Genomic DNA, 20,939 nt, shown 5'->3' with positions numbered 1-20,939 from the left:
AAACGTATAAAGATTTCGCGAATTTGTGCACTTACGAAACACATTAACAAAACGCGGTGTAAAAGCTAATACAAAAGCTTCCGCAAAACAATAAAATGCAATGCGGGATGAGTCGGGAGCGAAAGAAAAAGGCACACCCAGAAAGCATATTACATATCACACGGACAATTTTGCTCAAGCCACAAAGAGGGACGATGTTCGAAATGTAGTCAGCGAGAGACACGAACAAGAAACACTGGCGACCGGAATTCATGACAATGGCAAACGGATGAAATGCTCCCTCTGTATCCATTATTCGATCGCACGAAGCTGGGGAAGCAATGTTTCGAAAGTGTTATATCCCATTCGTTACCATTTCTGGACGTGTTTCAAATGAAATGAAAGGGATCATACACGCCGGGACGAAATGGTTTGTTGCTCGTTTAGCTTCCGCTGTTCTGATTTGATGGGATTTTCTTTTTACGTCGTTCCATTACAGTCACATTTTTGTACAATTTTGTACTTTTGGCTGGTGGTTTGGTTGTTAGCGTAATGGATGCTTTATGCTGTAATACTTCTTTGTTTCTCGTGAATTTTCACGCGCCATATTGTTGTTTGCCAAATTGATTAGAGAATGAGCAACTTTTTACTTCACAAAAAAATGTGTTAGAAATTTAAGAAAAGCAAAATAAGTAAATGAAGAGCATGTAAGAATCGTTCAACGTTCCTCATCAATCTCACTACATCTTTCACGGGCGTTGTTCCGTTTACTTACGTGTTTCTTGTTGTCCTGATACATGTGACCAATGTTTTCGATCACCTTGTCGTCGCTCAGATTCTCGAACGGTTGCTCTCGGGCAAAGGTTAGGATTTCCCACAGCGTTACAGCAAACGACCAGACGTCCGACTTGGACGTGAACTTGCCCTGCAAAATCAAGAAAAGCATGCGTATATGGGAACCAATCAGTATCAGGAATTGATCGAAGTTTTCGTTGTTTTGCGGTTTTTTGCTCTTCCACTTACCATTAATACGCTCTCCCAGGCCATCCACCGGATCGGCATTGGTTGTGATTGTCTTCCGGCCCCTTCTAGGTGGCAGTAGTCAGCAGGATATGCTATGCGATTTATCACAGTTCCCAGTGTACAGATTTTTATCTCCAGCTGTGGTCCAACTAAGCAACTCCTGTGGATTGAATGAAAAGAAACAAATAGAAAGAGTCATGAAATATTTTTCCAACTAGTTTTCAGTAAGAAAATGCACAAAAAAAAACGATGATTGATCAATTGGCAACATTTTGGGGATTTACATCCGTAATGGTTTTGTAAAGCATTCGATCGCTTTTCCATTAATACAGCAGCAGCGGTTAGCGTTTAATTTACCAAACCCTTCCCCTTCACTCTATTGCTCAATATCAAAATGCACGAGGTTAGCAATACGGCCTGGCCGTCCCTGATGAATAAAAAAAAAAAAAAAAAAAAAAATGCACGAGGTTTATGATGTGCGCGGTTTTGCAATGCTCTTTCGCTCTCTAATCGGCGAGTTTTATGGCTCAATCGTAAATACTCAAAACCGGTTTTGTGGCGACGCCACCAATTGCAACTTGCGAAGGTATTTTTCGCTTACATCCTACAGGAAATCGATCGAGAGTAACCACTCCAGGCCGGAGATTCAGAATGAATCCCTTTCCCGGTTCTGGCAGAGAGCTGTATAAATCAACTGCACTCCAGATTAATTATTCAACGCTGCCGACCGCTGCCATAACTCATTCCCAAGGAAGTAACCGTATCAATTTCCTGACCGGGCCGTACTCGAACTCGACCGGATCGGAGAGTAGCAACGGTGTTCCTAAATGCTTCACCGGCCCGGACCGTCACTCCCTGGCTCTACTTGGAGGCTCTTTCGCACTGTGCCGACCTCTAAAATGAGTCCCGAGGTTTGAACGTTACTCGGTATTAAAGGCCCTTCGTCCATTGGTTTTAGCGAACGGCTACAGGCTCGATTACGTTGAAAACGTGCAATTTTATGCTCAGTCCACCGGTATCGTTCATCACCTTACAATCGATGGGTATCGCTTTCCGCTCCTTGCCCTCGCATTCCACCCATGAACTCATCCCTAGGTTGAAATATTCGCATTGTTGCAGACGAGAAAATGCGAAGCCCTTACACTCCCGAAAATCACCTAATAACCACTCGAGCCGGCACAGACACTGCAACAATGAGCAGCGTGTGCACCGTTTATATAATAAATTAAATCCTAAATAAATAAACGCACTTATATCGATTCCAGGCTCCGGTCCGATACATTCCTTTGCTCGATGGAATAACTTTCATAATGGTTACTATGGAGGTACAGAAAGAGGAATCTCTTCGAATTCGAACCGGAATGGAATATGAACGCATTTACTGGGAAACCATAGAGTCCCGGGTATTCGTCATTGCCCGTCCGTTGCCCGGAATCGGTAAGGAACGGTGAGAACGGTGCACGAAAAGGGGACTTAATTTCAACCCAAAAATGCAACATCGTTCCGCAAACATACCGCGCTGGGCTGGGCTGGGCAGACAGCCGAGTTTACATTTATAAATTATTGGCCATTTTGGTTCGAAATTCTCGGACCGCCGTACACTGGGCGACTCCATCGACTGCTGGTATATTGAAATAAAAACACACACATGCTCACAAGCGGATGTGGTGCTGGTGACTAGCATAAGTGATCAGCGAAATTGTACCCATTGAATGGGCGCAAATGGGCGCGAAAAATATAATTTCCGACTTTTGCATCCCTCGCACAACCCGAACGACGTTCTGTTCCGTCCCGACAAATGGAAGGCATTATTTAATTTCCGTGGGGCTCTTCTGTGCAAGGTGGTCTATAGCAATTGTTGATCCGGTCCGAGTATGGATCTGTGATGAAGTAATGGTGAGGATAATTTTACCCTCACATAAACACAGAATGGAACGATGCATGCTGGAACGTTTGATTATTAATCAGCTCATTACGATAAGATACTTATAAAGAATTGGGAAGAAGCATATAGAAACATTTAAGTTCGTGTGGATTGTTGAATTGTCAAAGCAATCTTAAATAAGATTAGCTTTTATAGCAAATTGCACAGCCATGTAAGCGCCTGAAGTTGTGCAATGGGTAAAACAGCATTTATTCAATTGTCGACTGTTGATTAATTTTCAATAATTAACTCTTCAAAATAACATGCCAAACGGGTTTTTCGCAATTTAGATCAAATAAGCAATACAACAACTTAAGTAATGTGATTTGTCCGGAACATAAACCATTGCCGTTTGCTCGCATGCTCACCAAACCTCAAACCGATTGAACATAGTTGAGGCCATTTTCGGTCTTTTTAATGATCAAATGCATCATCAACCCTGCCGGACGTAACATTTCCTGCTCTCCGCCTGTCGCACATACGTTGGACCATTCTTGCCCAGTAAAAGAAGCCCAACCAGACTCGCCAGCCAATTCCTGCTCTGTTTGCATTTAATTTCGCCACTAACGATGGGCCGGCGATGGGTTCCTCTACACCGTTTTGTGTGCCTTCCTCCTGCACGCTTCATGCACTTTTGGCATTGCAGCACCGACCGGACAGCAGAGTGCAGTGCAAATCGGCGCGGGGCAACCGCGGTACCGGAGGGTACCCCGTGCAATATTCTTGATTGGATATTTTATTATCGCAATCTACAGCAATGGACGGCGAGATGGGAGGATGATCCCGAAACATGTTTCTCACCACGCTTGCCGAACACTTAGTGCTTCGTGTTTCTTTTTTTTTATTAATGTAGCTCTTGCTCGTTGATTTTCTTCCCATTTTCTTTCCCCAGCCGCCGATGTATACGTTGATTGTCGTATCGGCATACAACTTTTCGAAGCCGGTGATAATGTCCATATGCTTCCCATTATCGATCGATGCAACCCCGAAAGGAAATGGTGAAGAAGTGGGAATCCACATAAAGTCCGACCATATATCGAGCAAATTAAACGAACGCATGAACCACAACAGCTATGTTAACACACAGGGCTTATGGGTCCCGGTTCCTGCTCGTGTGCTTCGTTGACCTCGCGAGTGAATTATTAAAATAAATTATGGCACGGTTTACGCGCACAATGTAGATTATTGGAAGTAATCAAAACAAATGACGCAACTCAACGTGCAAACGTATGGATTTTTCCTTCTCATCGAACCATTTTTTGTTTGGCCCATGTTTACCCCGTTTCCATGTGCAACAGTTGCATAACTTAAGTAAATTGGTAATGCAGCTTACTTATTGCAGCGATGACCTAACTTGCAGAAAGATTGTGGGTAGGAAATTTTCAACAGTTCGATGTGCGTTCTGTATGAGATATTTTAAGCTTTACTTGCCACTGTAAACCTTTTAATTAAATTGATATCTATTTCACAAAAATTACAGTCCTTTATTCCTCTACGGCAGGACGTAGTTATGGCAAAAGCTGCACTATAGATGCATTCATAATCACAAGTTCCGCTGTCACGGAACCGGACATGCAGATTCGTAGTGCTTGGTTCGGGGTGTGTGTTGGTGCGGTTAATTGTATGTGGTAAAATTGTCACATGTCAGTCTGTCTGGTACTTGTTTCCTGACTTTCCACACGATACTCCACCCAACACCTTCTCACAACATATCTCACTCGAACCTTTTTGGCGTGTGTGTGGTGTTGAAAGGAAAAACAAAATTATAAAAAAAAGTATCGTTTCCCATTCGTAAGGGAGTAAATTTTCAAATTGCGCGAAATGACATTTGTCAAAATTATACCGCAGCACACACAAAAAACGCAACGCAACTGCCGATGGAAAGGAAATTGTTTGAGGCCAGCCCGGAGCAGTGTGTAAATGGAGTCACCTTTTTTCCACCAACCAATTGTGGATGGGACGAAAGCGAGGAAACAACGGGGAAGAAAAACCTTTGTCATGTTGCAAATAAATAAATTATTCAAAACCGTCCTGGGTGCCACCATGGTATGTGACGAAAGAGCAGCAGGTTCGAGCAACATGGTGGTTTCAGCACAAAAAAAAAGGAAACAAAAACAGGAAAGCTCTCACACGTATGAAAGCTCCCGCAAGTGGATGGAACAATGTACGAGGGTGTGCGTGTGATTGGAAAGTGGTTTGACTGGACAGGACATACAACGGGTGGAGGAGTAACGTTGAAAAGTGACCAAATGTCCATCAGAAGGGTGTCGCTGCCTGTATTTTTATGTAATCTTTTTTTTCTGGCTTCCGCTAGCTGTTAGCTATCCGGAGTTTTTTTCTGAACAATGAATGATATTGTGTAACCCATTTGAGGACACAGGAGGATTTGTTAGTGGTAGAGTTTATGCAGAAGTAGTTCTATATGAAGGGCAGCTCTCACCCAGCTCTACATGAAGGGCGGAGACATGACTTTACTACAGGGAGCTGCCGACTGGAGCAAAATTTTCATATCTAGTAAATAAAGTAGGAAGTGAAGTACTTTATTCTTTGGCTTAATTACTACAATTTCTCAAATACTGTTTGAAAAAGGCATTTAATTTATTGGTGAATTACCAAATATTATTTGTTTCGTCTCTAAGATTTCTGAAGGTTTTCCAGACGCCTTTGAATTCGCCTTACATTTTGTTCATAGGTTTTTGACTTATTTGAGCGTTATAATGAAATTTGATTTTTTTTTTCAATCAATAGTATTTGGAAAACTTCAAAAATATATCAGATTTTGTAGCAAAAAATCGTAAATCAAGAATTCACAAATAATTGATTAACCGCTAGGCAATATTAGTAGAAAAAATTCAAAAATAAACCATACAACACCTTAAAAGCTGTAATACGGGGTGGTGTAGGCGACAGCGTCGCCGATCTTCAAACGGAAGGACCGAAGTTCAAATCCCATCCGAACCGTACCCCCGTAGTGAGGACTGACCTGCCAACTACGTGGTGTCGGCAAGTCTAGTAAGCCACTGGATGGCCGGCGTGACCTTAGAGGTCGTTAAGCCAAGAAGAAGAAGACCCTAAAAGCTGTTAAATGTATTTAAAAATATCTGGGAACCGTGAATTCGATTGAGCAATTCAAAAGCTCTGGAAAAAATGAAAATTTCACTGATACCACTGATAAAATTATTTTTGCTAAAGCAACTTACAAATTGATAGTAACGACTGTTGTTGCAATTATTAAAACATTGTAATTTTGAAGGACGAAAATTTAACATTTTGTGCCTTATTTTTAATTAATTTATTAATTAAGTTCACCCATCAGGATCATGTTAAAAAATATTGTTTCTCGAAATGAAAATCGCTTCCAAAAGCCACCAAATGAAGAACGAATTGAAATCGCAACAAAACCCAATCACCCAACTTGTCCCGTTCATCATTCGCTTCACGTCAACAGGTTGCTTTCACGAGCAGAATAATGCACGTGTTGAACTAGACAAAAAAAAACACAAAAATAAAATAAAATTGCATTTTTCATATTAATCCAAAGTGTGCGTTTGGATGTGACGCACACGTTTGGCAGCCTCCATCACGTGGACTGACACGGAACGCACACTTCAAACAAACGCATTCGCAAGCAGGCGACCCGATCGGTCAGTCTGTTGAATAATTTAAACATTAATTCGTTGAACTTCGAGAGTGCAACGGTGCAAATGGATTACAACAGTGTTTCTCCAGCTTTTTTTTTGGTTGTAAATTGTCCTTTCAAAATATTGTTGCTTTTAGCATTGTTTGAACTGAACAATGGTTCCTTGCGAGCAACAGTTTTGACACTGCCAGCCACAGATCCCTGATGGACAGATGAAGTACCCAGCAGCAGTGTGTAGGCGTAAGTACACACAAACGCGAGCTCCAAAAAAAAAAAAAATTAGCTCCATCCGGTTTCAATTGAGGCGTAAATTAAATAAAAAGCCGATAGCTAAATAATAACGCGTGGAAGCCCCCAATTTCCCTACTGTACGGCTTATGAATACGGCTCTTGATTGAGTAGTGAGTGTGTGTGTGTGTGTGTATGGGTAAACAGTTTCCACTACCGTGGACAACGGCCACGGACAGTTCGAGTTTGGTAGAAAGGTAGAAAATTGAGTTACGGACGAAATTTGCAGCAATCCAGGCTCAGCAAATTCTGTCGCGTGGATATCAAACTGTCCCGCACAGAGTTGTGCCAATGCACTCACAGGCAAACACGCTCACTCCATGACAGTGATGGATGAAGTGGTTGAATACTCGAGGCGTTTTTGTGTGTGTGTGTGTGGATATGAAAATGTTTCGCCCACTTTTAATTCGGTGTAGAGAAGGTGTAATTGATCGGAAAATGGAAACGACAGACTCATCTTCTATAGCCCCGAAGCCGTTCGCTGTCAATGGCAACACCTGAGCCATGCCAGTGCGCACGGTACGTGGCTTAATTTATGGACAACATAAAGCTTCCACCACGCGCGTTTAAATGTTGCAACCTTCTCTCTCTCTCTCTCTCTCTCTCTCTCTCTCTCTCTCTTTCTCTCTGTGTATTGTACGTTTCTTTATAGGTTAGTACACATTTGTGCTCACATGTGCGCCTCCAAGTTCCTTCAGCACGATCTGGTTACGAGATGCCACCAGGAGTGCGTGGACGGAGAGTGTTTGTGGTACGAGGTAAGTGTCATAAATTTGAGGCTTTACGTCTTCGCTCTAATCTGCGCGTAAGACGACCTCACCAACCAACCCTTGGGTTCGGGCAAAACGGAAGGATATGAGGGCGACCGGGCACGGGATTTGTCAAGGGCATCCGTTAAGCCGTGTGGTTGCAAAGAATTATCGCAGCGCATTATCGTAAGCAGCGTTATGGTCACTTATGGGCATTAAAGGTACGATTTGCTATCGATGGCAAAGCCTGGTAATCGCTTGCTACATGAAGCAGTGAACATGCTCTTTTAACGATACTACTGCATACTGGTACGATGCGAATGTGAGTTACCAATTCTTGGGTTCTTCCTATTGCCACCAGTTGAATTTTGAAGCTTAGGATTCGTACATTCTGCTTTGCAGGGAAATATGGTGAACTGTCTTTAATACATTTTCCTTAACAGTGTTCAAGCAAACAATCCTACTTCTGCACTGAAAAACGTAACAAAGGCTCCGTTATGTGCATGCGTAATAGTGATTACACCTTTCAACCCTAACCCCAGAACGTTATTTACACTCGTCATTACAACCAAAAATGTACGTGGGCCCACGAAATGGTCATCTCGTGAGCACTTCAACTCAATTATTCCATGTACCGCGTGCTTTGTGGGGGAAACTCGGAAAGAATACTGTTATTAGTTATCGTTTATTATGCTGAACTTGGGGTTGGGTGAGTCAGGCCGAGTCTTTTGAACACACACACACACACAAAAAAGGATCTCGGAAGTGGGAGCCTAGGTCACATCATCCCTTTAATGACCGGTGAGTAGCTTTTTGGATTTAATTTATACTTCTGTGTGTGTGTGCTCGGTTTCCAAATTTAAGGAGGGCGGCACACACATAAAAATGAAGCTTTTCATGTAATTTGTTGATTGTAAAAGGATGTTGTTTGCAATATATACGACTACCTTGGTTAGCTAAAGGTGAAAAGGTAGCACCCCGAACAGCCAAAATTTAATCCCTTTTTTAGCTTGAATCGGACCAAATGATCAACCTATTACACACATTATCGACCCAGTAGTGGTGTACCGGCGAGCAAAAAGGATAGCGGAATGGGCGTCAAATTTGAATTTTATTGCAACACCGCCATAGCAAGGATAAATATGTAGCACATTTATGCTGATGGTATGAACGGTATACCGACCAGGGGTCACACGACCTTCGACTGGTGATGGTGGACGGAAAATTGCGGATGCCAATCCATTGAAATCAACGCACTTTACCATTCTAGTTTTCACCCCTCTGCAAAATTTCGTTGGCTGGATGATTTTTATTTGTTTTAGGATTTATGATCGCTTGACACGGAATCACGTTACACGATCGGCCATCTTACCCTTCCTAACACTCGCGGTGTACGGTGTTAGTGTAGTTTGTTTGGCCCGAACTATGGTGAAGATAAAATTACGCGACATGAAGCAATTTATTCAGTAACAAGCGGGTGGACCGACGCATTGGGGCGAACAGTACACTTCTGACTAATGAATAATGTCGCCTTGCCTGTGGCTGACAGCACTTGTCGCAAGGATGTCAACGATTGTGTTGTTTTGTGGTTTATTTCTAGTCTCGAGTAGTAGAAACCATTAAATTATTGTTTTGATGTTACATAAAGCGAGATTTTCATGATTTAAAATGAGCACAGCGAGAGGCATGAGTAATATTGAAACATCAATAACTTACAACGAGGGCAAAATAATGTACAGGCCGTGTAGGACAATTGAATAGCAGGGACAGTTCCAAGCATAAAATTTTGATTGTTTTACCACTTCGTGAGTTCACAAGAGCGCTCAGGCAACAACGGTCTTCACAAGCCTGGACGGGAGTTTAAATTCTATCCGGACCGTGTCCTCGTAGGGAAGACTGACTATCCAACTACGTGGCATCAGCAAGTCTTCTAGTAAACTAATCTATGGTGGGCATGACCTAGCTGGTCATAAAGTTAAGCAGAAGAAGAAGAGAAAGAACTTAGATACATTTTTTCCAACGGCATTTACGTGAGGAAAACAATAATGTCAAAAGGCATAATATGATATGTACAAATATATTGTTGAATAAAATTTATAAAAAAATGAAGTCGGCAAGGATCCACATTGATCGAATAGAGCGGGAGCAGAGGTCCTTCACCAGGTTTGCTCTCCGGAAAATTCTTCGCGATCGATCCTCTGCTTTGCCCCGTTACGAGGACAGATGCCGGTTGCTTGGTCTTGCGTCGCTTGAAGAACGCCGTTCTATTTCCCAATCCTCATTTGTTGCCGCACTTCTTCTTGATTACATCGATGCCCCAGCTTTGCTCATGCAAATCCCTCTATATCAGTGATGTCAAACTCATTTTGGCTTGCGGGCCGGTTTGCTAACAAAAATGATTTTACGGGCCAACTCTAAAAATATCACTGCTGTGTTGCAAAACCTGCCTAACTTTTTACTGTACATGCATCCAACCTGGACATTTTTCGTGATTTAAAATAATAGTTACACACGGCATAGTTCATATCCCATTATATTTGGATATACTTAATATTTATGTATTGTGCGACTTGTTGCGCTTGTCTGAAGCGATCGCTATGGTGATTGAAATGATACTGATAATAAATCCAACTCAGCTTTGGCTTCTGTACGTTCTATATTCCCAATGCTCTGTATTGGGAAGTTTGTTTGTTATTAGAAACCAATTCATGAGAAATCTCAAAACAACAAATGTTGCTTATGAACACTAAAGAAAAAATACGAAATCAGTCGTAATCAGGCATCAGTAGCCAACTTCATTTTCGGCAAATGTAAAGCACAGAAGCAGCACATTATCATCTTGAATGCATGGTGGCACCAGTGTTTTTCAAGGCAAATAAAGACATACCATGAAAATTAGGCTTAGGAGGGCTAAAACAGAATCAAACAGATCATTCCAGCTTCGCCGATTTAGGTTTTCGGAATAGATATCACACATGCTACGGTAAGTTATTCGTAGGAAGACTCAAGGCAATCCTTGAAATTTAATTTAAAATTTTGTTTTCGAAAATCATGTGCGCCTTGACGGTAGACAATCCGCAAACATTCATCGCTAATGAGGAAGAATTGAAATTAGGAATCGAACAGTGTAGTGATAGAGGCATTAAGTGGCCAAGTAAATTAGAGGGAAAAATATAATTAATTGTGAAGCAGCTATTTTAGCAGTATTTTACATGCATATAAAAAAACCTAAATCTTACGGAGATAAAATAACAAAAAATTCAAAAAGCAACTATTAGGCAGTCACTTCATTACAAGAACATTCCTAATATGACAAGAATAACGATCCGAAAATCATTTCCACACTAAATCTGCCGTACTGTTAACATATTCATTTTCAAAATGTTCTTAAACCATTTCGAACATTTCCCTATTATTCCATAGATGTCCATAGAACCATTGGTAGCTGACTTTTTCCGTCCTTTTACCAGCTTGATTTTTATTTGGTCCTTCTTTTAACGGTGTACTCTCTTTGATTTATCACACCACTGAAAGCAACATTCATTTCGTCTGTCGCCGGAAGTTTTCCATTCTTCCGCCTGCAACCAACAAACGGTCCGAGAATTATGATTATTTTCCCCCAAAACTCTTCTCCATCGTCCCAAGCTCGGCCACACTGTTTTTACACCCCACATAACCGTGGCCAGTTTTCCTTTCGCCGCACCGCGATTGCCGAGCGGTTGTGTGTCAGGTGATGAGATGAATGGACCTCATTATGTGAGCATCCATTCTTTCGGGTTCGGAAGCAATGGAAGCGCAAGAAGGGTGTGTCATCATTATGCAATCTGTTGACTTGAAGAGAATGGTTGAAGTGAACCGGCAAAGAAGGCACACAAAAAAACAGCACGACCATGCCTTAAAATCCTTCTGCATGACACCCTGATATTTTTATTTTCCTTTTTTTTTTTGGGCGGCCCCGTTCATCCATTTACACGAGGTGTTGGAATGGATATTCGTCGCTTGTGATTTTTTCTTCTGTTTTGTGCCGACCACTCTGGATGGAAAACACTTTCCACCAATTCTACCTGTCCTGCTGTAACCTGAGAGGGGGTGACTTTCGCTGGGGCCTGAGAAGAGTAGATAATATTTGCTTTATTTCTACCAAACCCCTCTCCTACTACACATCACACCCTATCCGCGGAACAGTGCTGGCTGGGCTTCATCATTCCGAGAGCTTTTACCGCCCTCGGTAATGATTATGATAGTGATTTATTTCCGACGACTCAGATTCAGCCGGGCCCACACTACCCACCGTTCGCTCCCTCTTCCTTTGGTGGGTGTTCATTTATCAGTGCCGGTAGGTGGTAAATAAAATTGGAAAATTTTCACCATTTTCACATTCTACTCGGTGTGTAAATCCGTTGGTGATCATCTTGCCACTTTACCGGCACCTCGCGACTCCAGCGAGAACGCTTTTCGTCCGTAAATCGGTAAAGGTCCGTGGACTTCTTGCGCTAGTTCGCGATTGATAACCGAGTCAGTTGGGCACACGCTTCAGACCAGAAGCTGTTTTCGCCGTGCCCGTCCAGACTCGCTCGACTCAACCCGACGGTGTGAAAAGTGCATTAGCAAATCATTTGAATAAATAATAGAGTTTGTGCCAAAGCGGAATCCATTAGCCCTCGGGGAGGGGCCACCCGAAGAACTTGGGAGATTACTCCTGGACTTGGGCAGACTGTGCTACCCCTACCCTCCCATCTGACCTAGCCAAAAGATGAGACTCCCAAACCCCTTGTGGAGCCCTTTTAAGTTGATTTCCAGACACTCGGCAGGTTTAGCGAAAGTGGGAAAGCGGGATTGACAACGATGAACGAAAATCGTTTAGTAAATCGACACGGAAAGAAAATTGTGTGCCAGTGGAAAAAAAACCTCCCGAATCCTTTTTGGAAACTTCCAAGCAGGATATTGTTTGTTTCCCTGGTTGACGGGTAGCTTTCTTTTGGCAAGCACGGAACGGGACAAGAAAAACAAGCCAATCGAGAACAAAATCGTTCCACCAGCAACGAGCTTTAAATGAAGCGCCACTTAGTGTCGAAGCGGTGTACGCGATTTGTGCATTTCCCGCTTGGGGAAGCTTCGCACTTCTAATGCAAGTCATCAGAAACGAACGGGAAGACGATGATCTGGTGGAAGCAATTCGGTGAACTCGATACGATTCAAATTAGACGTAATTCAATCCTGAAATAAACAAACGCTGTCGTTCCGCGAGCATTTCCCCCCCAGTAAGGAACGGCTTTTGCCTGGTAGTAGTAGTAGATTGCATTTCAAAGCATTTTGTGATGCGCGAGAATGGATGGAACTAATACAAAAAGAACTGGCAAATTGCAAAATGTACTTACCTTGTCGCTAGGTCACGATGCACTACATTCATCTGTTCTAGGTATTTCATTCCGGATGCTATTTGAGTGGCGATGTAAATTAAACACCCGTAGCTGAAAGAAAGAAATTACAAATAAAAATATTAAAAAAAAATTTATTGGTTGGAGCATTTTGATTTAAAAGAGCAAAGCGCTCTTATGTCTTCTAAAACACCTTTTCGAACAGCTTTCTGCTTTAAGCTTTGTTCTACTTCACAGCAAATAAAGTTGCCAACCAACACTCAATGAAACGATTTATTCGTGGTGCAGAAAAGTGCAATTGCACGGAATATCGGTCGTGTTATAACTTCCCACTTCCCGGCCCAGCTTATGCTGTATTAATGCTACCCCAGTTCCCATGTCTGTCTACTTTATCACCAACTAACGCGTTAAAAACCGCATTTAAAAAAAAAAAAATCATCCAGTTCCGACCAGTCCCGGAAGCCAGGGGAACTATCCATTGTCATAACAACACGTTGCATTCCGGGCCCAATTTGGCCGGCCCAACGAGTACAACAGGAAGCTCAAGAGAAAAATCCAACCCAAACTAAATAAAAGTGCAACTGTAAATTACTTAAAGCAGTTAGTCTCATGCGCTAGTGAAAACTCGACAAAAGCCATCCTCGACACAGTTTTTCCCCGCTCTCAAGTGGCCATTAAGTCGGTTGTAGTGGCTGCAGAAGGACGCGCGTTGGTGCAAAAATCCTTAAATTTATAAACTTAATTTACCAGGCGTGTAGTTTTCCTGCACGCGAGATTGGAACCGGGTGGGGGTGGGTGGTAAATGTAGCCTTTCGGTGGTCGACTGTATCGAATGTACAATGCACTTCGGAATGGCCGAGGAACCGTAGCCTAAAGATATCACAAATGCACCCCGGCTCGTGTGGAAACCGTCCAGCTGTTGTGTATGGCGTTGAAGCGAAACCGTGAACCGGTCACGGACAAATAAACGTACCAAGCTACTCGCCCCAACTGAAACAGCCACACCCGGGAAAACTGCATATGAATTGCGTGTTGGACCTTGAAATGCGTTCGAACGGCGGGTAGGTCACATAGGTATCAACCAAGAGCACGTGGATAAGCTCTCGGCTTTGGAAACGGCAAGCCAGTATCGTTGGTAACGATGCTCCGACATCTCCTGGGGGATGGATGGATAAAATTTCGTGACAATCCTTGCGCTGTGGCCTGGTAATATTATAATACCTCACGCTCTCTTTCACCCCGTTTGCAATCAAACTCGTAACCACCGTCCGAAGAATGTGGTTTTGTAGCGTTTCTTCCTTATCTGACGTATCCCGGTGTACGTTCGGATACACAGCAGGATCAACATGGCAATAGTGCACCGGACAGGTCCTTGTCTGACCGCTACCGTCTTGCCGGCTGACTGCACTGTTACTTCTTGACTGGCTTGCGGTGCTGGCTATCAATTATTAATCTTACATAGATAATGCACAATGCTATACTGATGATGATGGTGAAGGTTTTGTGTCTCGTATCGCCATGGCCATGTACTGTTCTGTTTGGGTTTTGTTGAGGAGAGCACAGAATAACGAAATAAGTCACGCAGCCATCGTCGGAAAACGGGATCGCCTGAGAGTGTCATCACAGCGATAAGATGTGACAGACGGGATAGACGGTTGGTGGACTACCCTTTCACACTGGATGGAGCTTTCGCGTGTGGTTTGCCGGAGGCTTTCTCCCCCGTAAACCAAGCATCAACATGGGCCAGGATGTTTTGGGCTAAGGGGTCGGGATGTGGGACGTTGACATGTCTATCAAACCGACCGGGTTTTGCTCGGTTAGACTGATGACGGTGAGCGGATCAGCGATAATATCCTGCACCGTGCTCCGAAAGCTATCGTTTGATTAAGTAACCAAGCTGCTACTACTGCTACTGGTGTGGGCTACCGGTAAAATGGTGGTTTTACTGTGCTCTGGACAACATAATGCGCTTGGTGGTAGAACATCACCCTGTACGAATAGTTGCAACGTTCGCAAGATGCACATGACGGAAGCTTCATTGTCTTTATCGTATCCATTCGAGTTCAATGACGAATGCATATTTAAGTGAAATTGATTATAAATTATAGTACGCACGACGCTTACAATGGTACCGGTTTATGCGATTGGAGCTTTGCTTTTTTTAATTCCTTTTTTTACATTTTACCATCAAAACACCAGATAGGACTCACCTCAAGGAATTATGCTGCACTAGCGAACCCGTCTCTGCCGTGTGCTCCTGCAGGAACTGGTTCAGGTCGGTGCTGAACTTGTAGTCAAGCACGATGCAGATCGGTTCGTCCTTCAGGCAGGCTCCGAGCAGCTTCACAATGTTTGAATCATTCAGTCGGCTAAGCTGTTTCGCCTTCGAGCGGAACTCCTTCTTCATGTGATCCGATGCACCTGGCCGTAGCGTCGAAACAGCAACAAGATTGGAGCTAGAAATAAATGAGAAAGAAATCATTTATGATTGCTGAATGACTGTTTTTAAAATGTTTGCTTTACAATTTGCTGTTGAAAATATAATACTTCAATTTTGAGAAGTCAATGAAGACAAAACTGTTACTACCTCAACTTGTTATTTCACGACCAAAATTTACAGAACTTCGATCAAAACTTAAAAAAACGTTAAAAAAACAGCAGTTCATCCCTAAAGATCCGATGCGATTTTCCACCAAAGTGAATCTACAGTTCTCCATTGTCCACCTTTTCAATATGCAACGGAATTGAACCTGGAAAAAGTATGGTGGTGCGTTTCGGAAAGTTCGCTCTATCTCTTCCGACGTCCCAGCCAAGAGCGCTGAAAATACATTTGGCACCAAAAAAAAAAAAAAAAAAAAAAAACTCGATTTGAATTCTTAAGCTCACTTCCGGCAAAACGAAACGATACCACGCCTGATCAGATCGGGCAGCCGAGTTTCGTACGACTAGGTTATCAAAACTTCCGTGGTATGTATGGGTGTGTCTTGTACTGCGTTTGGTAAAACAGAACTCATAATTGTTGGAGGAGTTCCTGTTCACCAAGGGCCATCCTACACGAACAATGCACGACAAGTGTCTGCCGGGATGAGAAATTGAAATCCATAAGCTGGACAGTTTTTTTCTTCTGCCTGCTCTTGTTTGTGTCCAGAGTTTCGGGCTTTTTGCACCATGTAACGTGGAAGCTGTCGCAATATTGTACAGTTTAGCAGAATTCCGAAGCTGGTCAACAAGAGCCCGCAAAATAAAATGTAACGATCGGGGCCGCCCTGCTAAGCTTATCCTGCTACTAATCTCGATTTAAATATTTTAATAACGAAAAAAGTAATCATCACACAAAAGGCAATGAAATTTAAATGACATACTGCTGGTGCTGGTGAAAAACTGGCCCGAACCGAAGAAAACCAGCTGGCTCATCTTGTACCACATGACCGCACTAGCTGGACTCTAGCCCCCAGACCCGGCTTTCTCATTGCGGTATTCACGGGGACAGTTGGACCCTGGTACCGCTGTAAACAAGTCGAGTTGATATTTAAAATGCAGAACCTTTCCCCCTCTCCCCCCCTCACCCCCCCTCCCCCCCAAAAAAAAGGGAGACCGATGTTCTGTTCTCGTAGGTACGCTGTAAGCTCGAGTAGTTCATGTCCGGTTTTAACCTCCCATCGCTCGCTCGCTCGTTCGATGAAGTGTACGAGGAAGCTGAAAGCGAACGGTGCCAAATCCTTCCAGGCAGGACATACATTTCCCGGCTCCCGGAAAGCTTGTCTCAGTCCCCACCTAGGACAACCATCGTCATCATCGTCGTCGTCGTTATGGGACTTTTCGGACGGACGTTGCAAAGTTTTGTGTGCCTCTTTTATTCATCAGGATACTCCCGCGTCATTCGCTGCACCAACCTGCCCATCTGAATGGGACTTTGGCAGCTCGAAGCGTTGGGTACTGCAGCTGTAGTAGTAGTAGTAGTAGTAGTTGGCAGTATGGTTCGTCCGATTTGGGTCCCTTGAGTTGGTTCGGACTCTACCCAAATCGCAACTCTACAAGCTTTCTCGCACGGCCCTGTATGGCATGAGCATTTAAGGACACAAGACTGCTGGGTACACACGGTGCCAGGATATCGTTTGTCGGTGCTTGCAAAATGCAAACGACCAACTTCACTTCGGGCAGTTCAGTTCAACGTTCACTCTTCTCGCTTCATATCGGACAGGGTGGTCCGATGGTGTTAGATGCTTGTCCAAAAAAAAAAAAAAAAGGAAAAAAGCATGACAGAAAGACAAAAACGAAAAACTTTCGCACGGAGAAAGTTTCACTTTAGCGCACACGCTTTCGGTACTGCTTTAGTTGAACGGTTTTAAATATTTATTTAATTTACTTGTTATAACGACGAAACGCAACCCGATGTTTGCGTTTCGTTTCGTTTACGGATGCGCTTGCACTGAAACTCGCTCCCCATTTCTGACGAACCTTGGGTTGGAGCGAGGAGAAGATTGAGCTTATTTCATACTCGCACACGATCCTGTCAAAGTTTGGAAAAGCCCGGGTCGGGGTTTTAGTTAATGCCCGCTGCACCCGTTGCACATCAGCTTCCCAACCTTCCATTTGGAGTTTAAATTACACATGTACTCGCACGGCAGCGGGGCAAGATAATCGAGTAATAATTTGCAACAGCGCGAACATACTCCATCCTTTATGTTAGCACAGATCCTTTGTTGGCCTCAAACGAGGGCGGGAAACTTTTCAATTAATCGTTTCACTTCACTTCACCCAAAGCTAGACTACGCTATATGTATTGAATAATGCATGATTCTGAGCCGTCCGCCCCTCCTTACCTGTATCCTTTCGTTTCGCACAGGTGCAGCTCACCGAATGCACCGCAGCCCAGTTTCTCCACTATCACCAGCTTGTCGCGCGGATACTCGCTGAGCTGCAGATCGTCATCGGACACGCCAAGATCCAGATCGCTGTAGGCGTTCAGTTGCTGCTGTTGCTGCTGCTGCTGGTTCGATGGCGTCGTTGGCGTAGTGGACGATTTGCAGATGGCCGTAGCGGCGTAGTACTTCTCCGGCGGTGGTGGCACTGGCGGTGGTTTCGGGAAGATGTTGTTCAGCGTAGGTGGCGTCAACCGTACGCTCACATAACCGCCCGGGATCTTCGGTATGAGGTCCTGCATGTGCGGTACGGCGTACTCCTGGCACACGATATCGGGAACATCTGCGTGAATGGTAGAGAAAGAGTGCATGAGTGTTGGTGCCGTGGTGTGCAAAATATGTTTCACCGGAAAGTGCATCGTCTCGATGGGCTGGTTTGGTGCCGGCTGGTACAAGGATAAACATTAATCTGGCTCACACACTCCTTCTCTCTATCTCGCTTAAAGACCAACTTCGACCCGTTGTCCGTTTATCACACACAAGTTTACATCGCTCGTAATAGGCAGTAGCAACTTTCACGTATTTACCACAGAAACCAAATGACACCAGAGTGCTCCAAACATCCTCCTACCCATTCTCTAACGCATATACTTTCTTGTAGATGTTCTAGCGAGTGTGGATAATAATTACGGACACCAGGAAATGCATCGCAAGGCTTCGATCGAGGATCGTTTGGATGTTCAGCATGAAGTTTTACCCTACCGGGGACCATTGTGCATCTGCTGACCGTTAGATGCACACACACATCCAAGACACTTCTGGTTTGCAAAATTGCTAAAGCAGAAAAAAGTGCGCTGCTCGATTCTGAAGTGAAACTCTTCTTTACCGAGTAGCATAAAATGGCTACGCTTTACGTAGGGGCAAATAGAAGGCATTAAAATATTAAATGGTATTATCATAAATTTCTATTAATATCATTCCACTTTTTATTTCTGCCTGGTACTCCCTCACAATGGCCAGTAGTGCCCATTTTGTGCCCATTTGTGGTTCACGCTTTCTCTTCCCTTCGGCACCTGTTTTCTGGATTATATTTGTTTCATTTCTGCACCAAAAAAAACCGGTTCTTCCTGGGTTGGTTTTTCTTTCATAAGGAACATTCCCTCACCAATTCACCAACTCCAGAGGTAGAGTTACTTCGTTTCTAAATTCAATTTTCCCCAAGACTGAAAGGATATATTGCCGAGAAAGTGAGAGAAAGAGAGAGATCCAGTTTGTTTGCGCCCCAATTCCTCTTCCGCCGCTACATAGAGAGAAGGAAATTGTGTAAAAGGAAGCGATCGGTTGCTGCTGTCTTCTCCGTTGTGGAGGCTTGTGGCGAATGCTGCATTCCCCGGGCTGAAGCGAATCAACCAAACGATGGAAAACAGCAAACAGTTTGTACCATTATTGCTGCAATTGCAATAAAATTTTATGTGCATGTTGTCATTTCCAATTTCGCTCTGGCGCATCGGCAAGCGCACGGAAAAGGACGGAAGTCCTTCAACCTGTTCGGCACACCGTGAGCTGTCTGTAATGCACGGGATGGAATTTGTGTGTGTGTGTGTGTGTATGTGTGGAAAATAAACGTTTGCTACCTTCCGCCAAACATCCTGCGCACCGCTAATAGACACAACAAGGCACAGGGTGAAGGGATGACATGATGGGTTAATGCAAAATCAGCAACCGTACCGGCATTGGAGAATTGCCGAGCGGTTTTGTGTGTGTGTGTGTATGTGTGGGGTTTTACATCGCCGCACAAACCCACACGGGAAGGAACTTGGCTGGAAACAAACAATCTTCGCGGTTCGCGCGGGAAAATGGGAGCTCGTAACCGCGTACGACCGCGATCAACCAGCTCAAGGAGAAATGCAATCGATTGGAAAGTACATAACAAAATAACCTGTTCGTTGGGATGCGCTTTCGAGCGGAGTAATGCACTTCAATCTATCGGCTGGTGATAAATGTTCACTCCCGCATGGATGTATTTTGCATGCAAACGGACAGATAAAGCTTGGTCGGTTGCCACCTTCCGTAAAATTGTGCTTCGTTAATCCCAAATTATTACGCTTTTAAGGGCTGTTGGCTTTAAAGCTATAATTTAAATTTGAAGTAATTGTTTGAAGCATTTGCTTCAAACATCTATTTACTCTCCAAAAACACATGAAATGAGCTAATAAAAGAAATAAAACAAATTTGATGAACATGTCAGATACTAAAGACGCAAACATTTTCCCCTGTTCCAGTAAGAACTCACTGGCACGATGGAAAACAACTGTCGACAATATTACATCTTCCTCCAGTTCAGGCTGCAGGAAAAGCAAGCAGATCTTAGCTGACCCAACCATCGCTCCTGTCTTTTACCTTTATCGGGTCGTATTCACCCGCAGAAACATCGGAAATAAATGTTTCCTCAATTGACACACACACACATGCAGACGGCGCACGTGCTAAGTGGTTCTAAATGATTTGAGCCGTAAAAGGGGACCACCAAAAAGGACCACCACAAACCCACCCACATCCCACCCAGTGTGTGCCGGTTGCGGTATTCTGGCTTCGTTTCGTTTTTTATCGCCTCGGATAACAACATCTTTATGATGCAGTTTTTGTCCCCTCCCCGGTACAGTCGTGCGGTTCCTTCACTTCTACACCGCATCATTGGACGATTATGTGTGGGAAGAAGAGTCGTTTCCTTCATGTCGGTCTGGCCTGGAGCCTCCTCCAAACCATTTCGCACCCAATGGAATGAGCGAGATCGAGGGAGTTTTTTTTTTTTTTGGTTTACCAAACACTTTAAGCGAAAAACTCAGTTCGCCTCAAGCATCTCGAAGCCCAAGACATCCTGAGAATATCTTCAGGGCCAACACTTTTTTTTTTGTTCGTCAGTCGTTTTGTCGTCGTTTTTTTTTTATTGACGAATCAATTTTCCATTCTTTTCTTAATGCTGCGATAGGTGATGGGCGAAGGTTTTAGACATTGGCAAGCGTCTTCCGAAAGCGGTGATAAAGACTTCGAAAGTTGCGATGTCCTTTCGATGCTAGGAAGAAGTAGTAACAAAGC

At 43.7% G+C, this 20,939-nt stretch overlaps 3 protein-coding genes across 5 annotated transcripts in view; all 3 read right to left on the bottom strand.

The window, feature by feature from the left end:
• LOC126565465 (translocon-associated protein subunit gamma) overlaps positions 1-20,939 on the bottom strand; it is a 485,163-nt gene that overhangs the window by 323,657 nt on the left and 140,567 nt on the right. The window lies entirely within an intron of this gene.
• The window catches only part of LOC126564039 (discoidin domain-containing receptor tyrosine kinase B), a 126,687-nt gene that overhangs the window by 7,241 nt on the left and 98,507 nt on the right, over positions 1-20,939 (bottom strand). For both annotated transcript variants that reach the window (XM_050220944.1, XM_050220943.1), the window contains exons 11-15: positions 17,805-18,186; positions 15,192-15,437; positions 12,982-13,074; positions 1,003-1,162; positions 755-904 (exon numbers count right to left, since the gene is read on the bottom strand). In XM_050220944.1, coding sequence (XP_050076901.1) covers positions 755-904; positions 1,003-1,162; positions 12,982-13,074; positions 15,192-15,437; positions 17,805-18,186 — 1,031 coding nt within the window. The remainder of the gene's footprint in view (positions 1-754; positions 905-1,002; positions 1,163-12,981; positions 13,075-15,191; positions 15,438-17,804; positions 18,187-20,939) is intronic.
• LOC126564191 (striatin-4) overlaps positions 1-20,939 on the bottom strand; it is a 353,049-nt gene that overhangs the window by 301,164 nt on the left and 30,946 nt on the right. The gene's annotated exons all lie outside the window — the stretch shown is intronic.

The sequence above is a fragment of the Anopheles maculipalpis genome, chromosome 3RL, assembly GCF_943734695.1.
Source record: "Anopheles maculipalpis chromosome 3RL, idAnoMacuDA_375_x, whole genome shotgun sequence".
Taxonomy (NCBI): domain Eukaryota; kingdom Metazoa; phylum Arthropoda; class Insecta; order Diptera; family Culicidae; genus Anopheles; species Anopheles maculipalpis.
The sequence above is the reverse complement of the archived record's forward strand: the minus strand, read 5'-3'. Positions and strand labels throughout refer to the sequence as shown.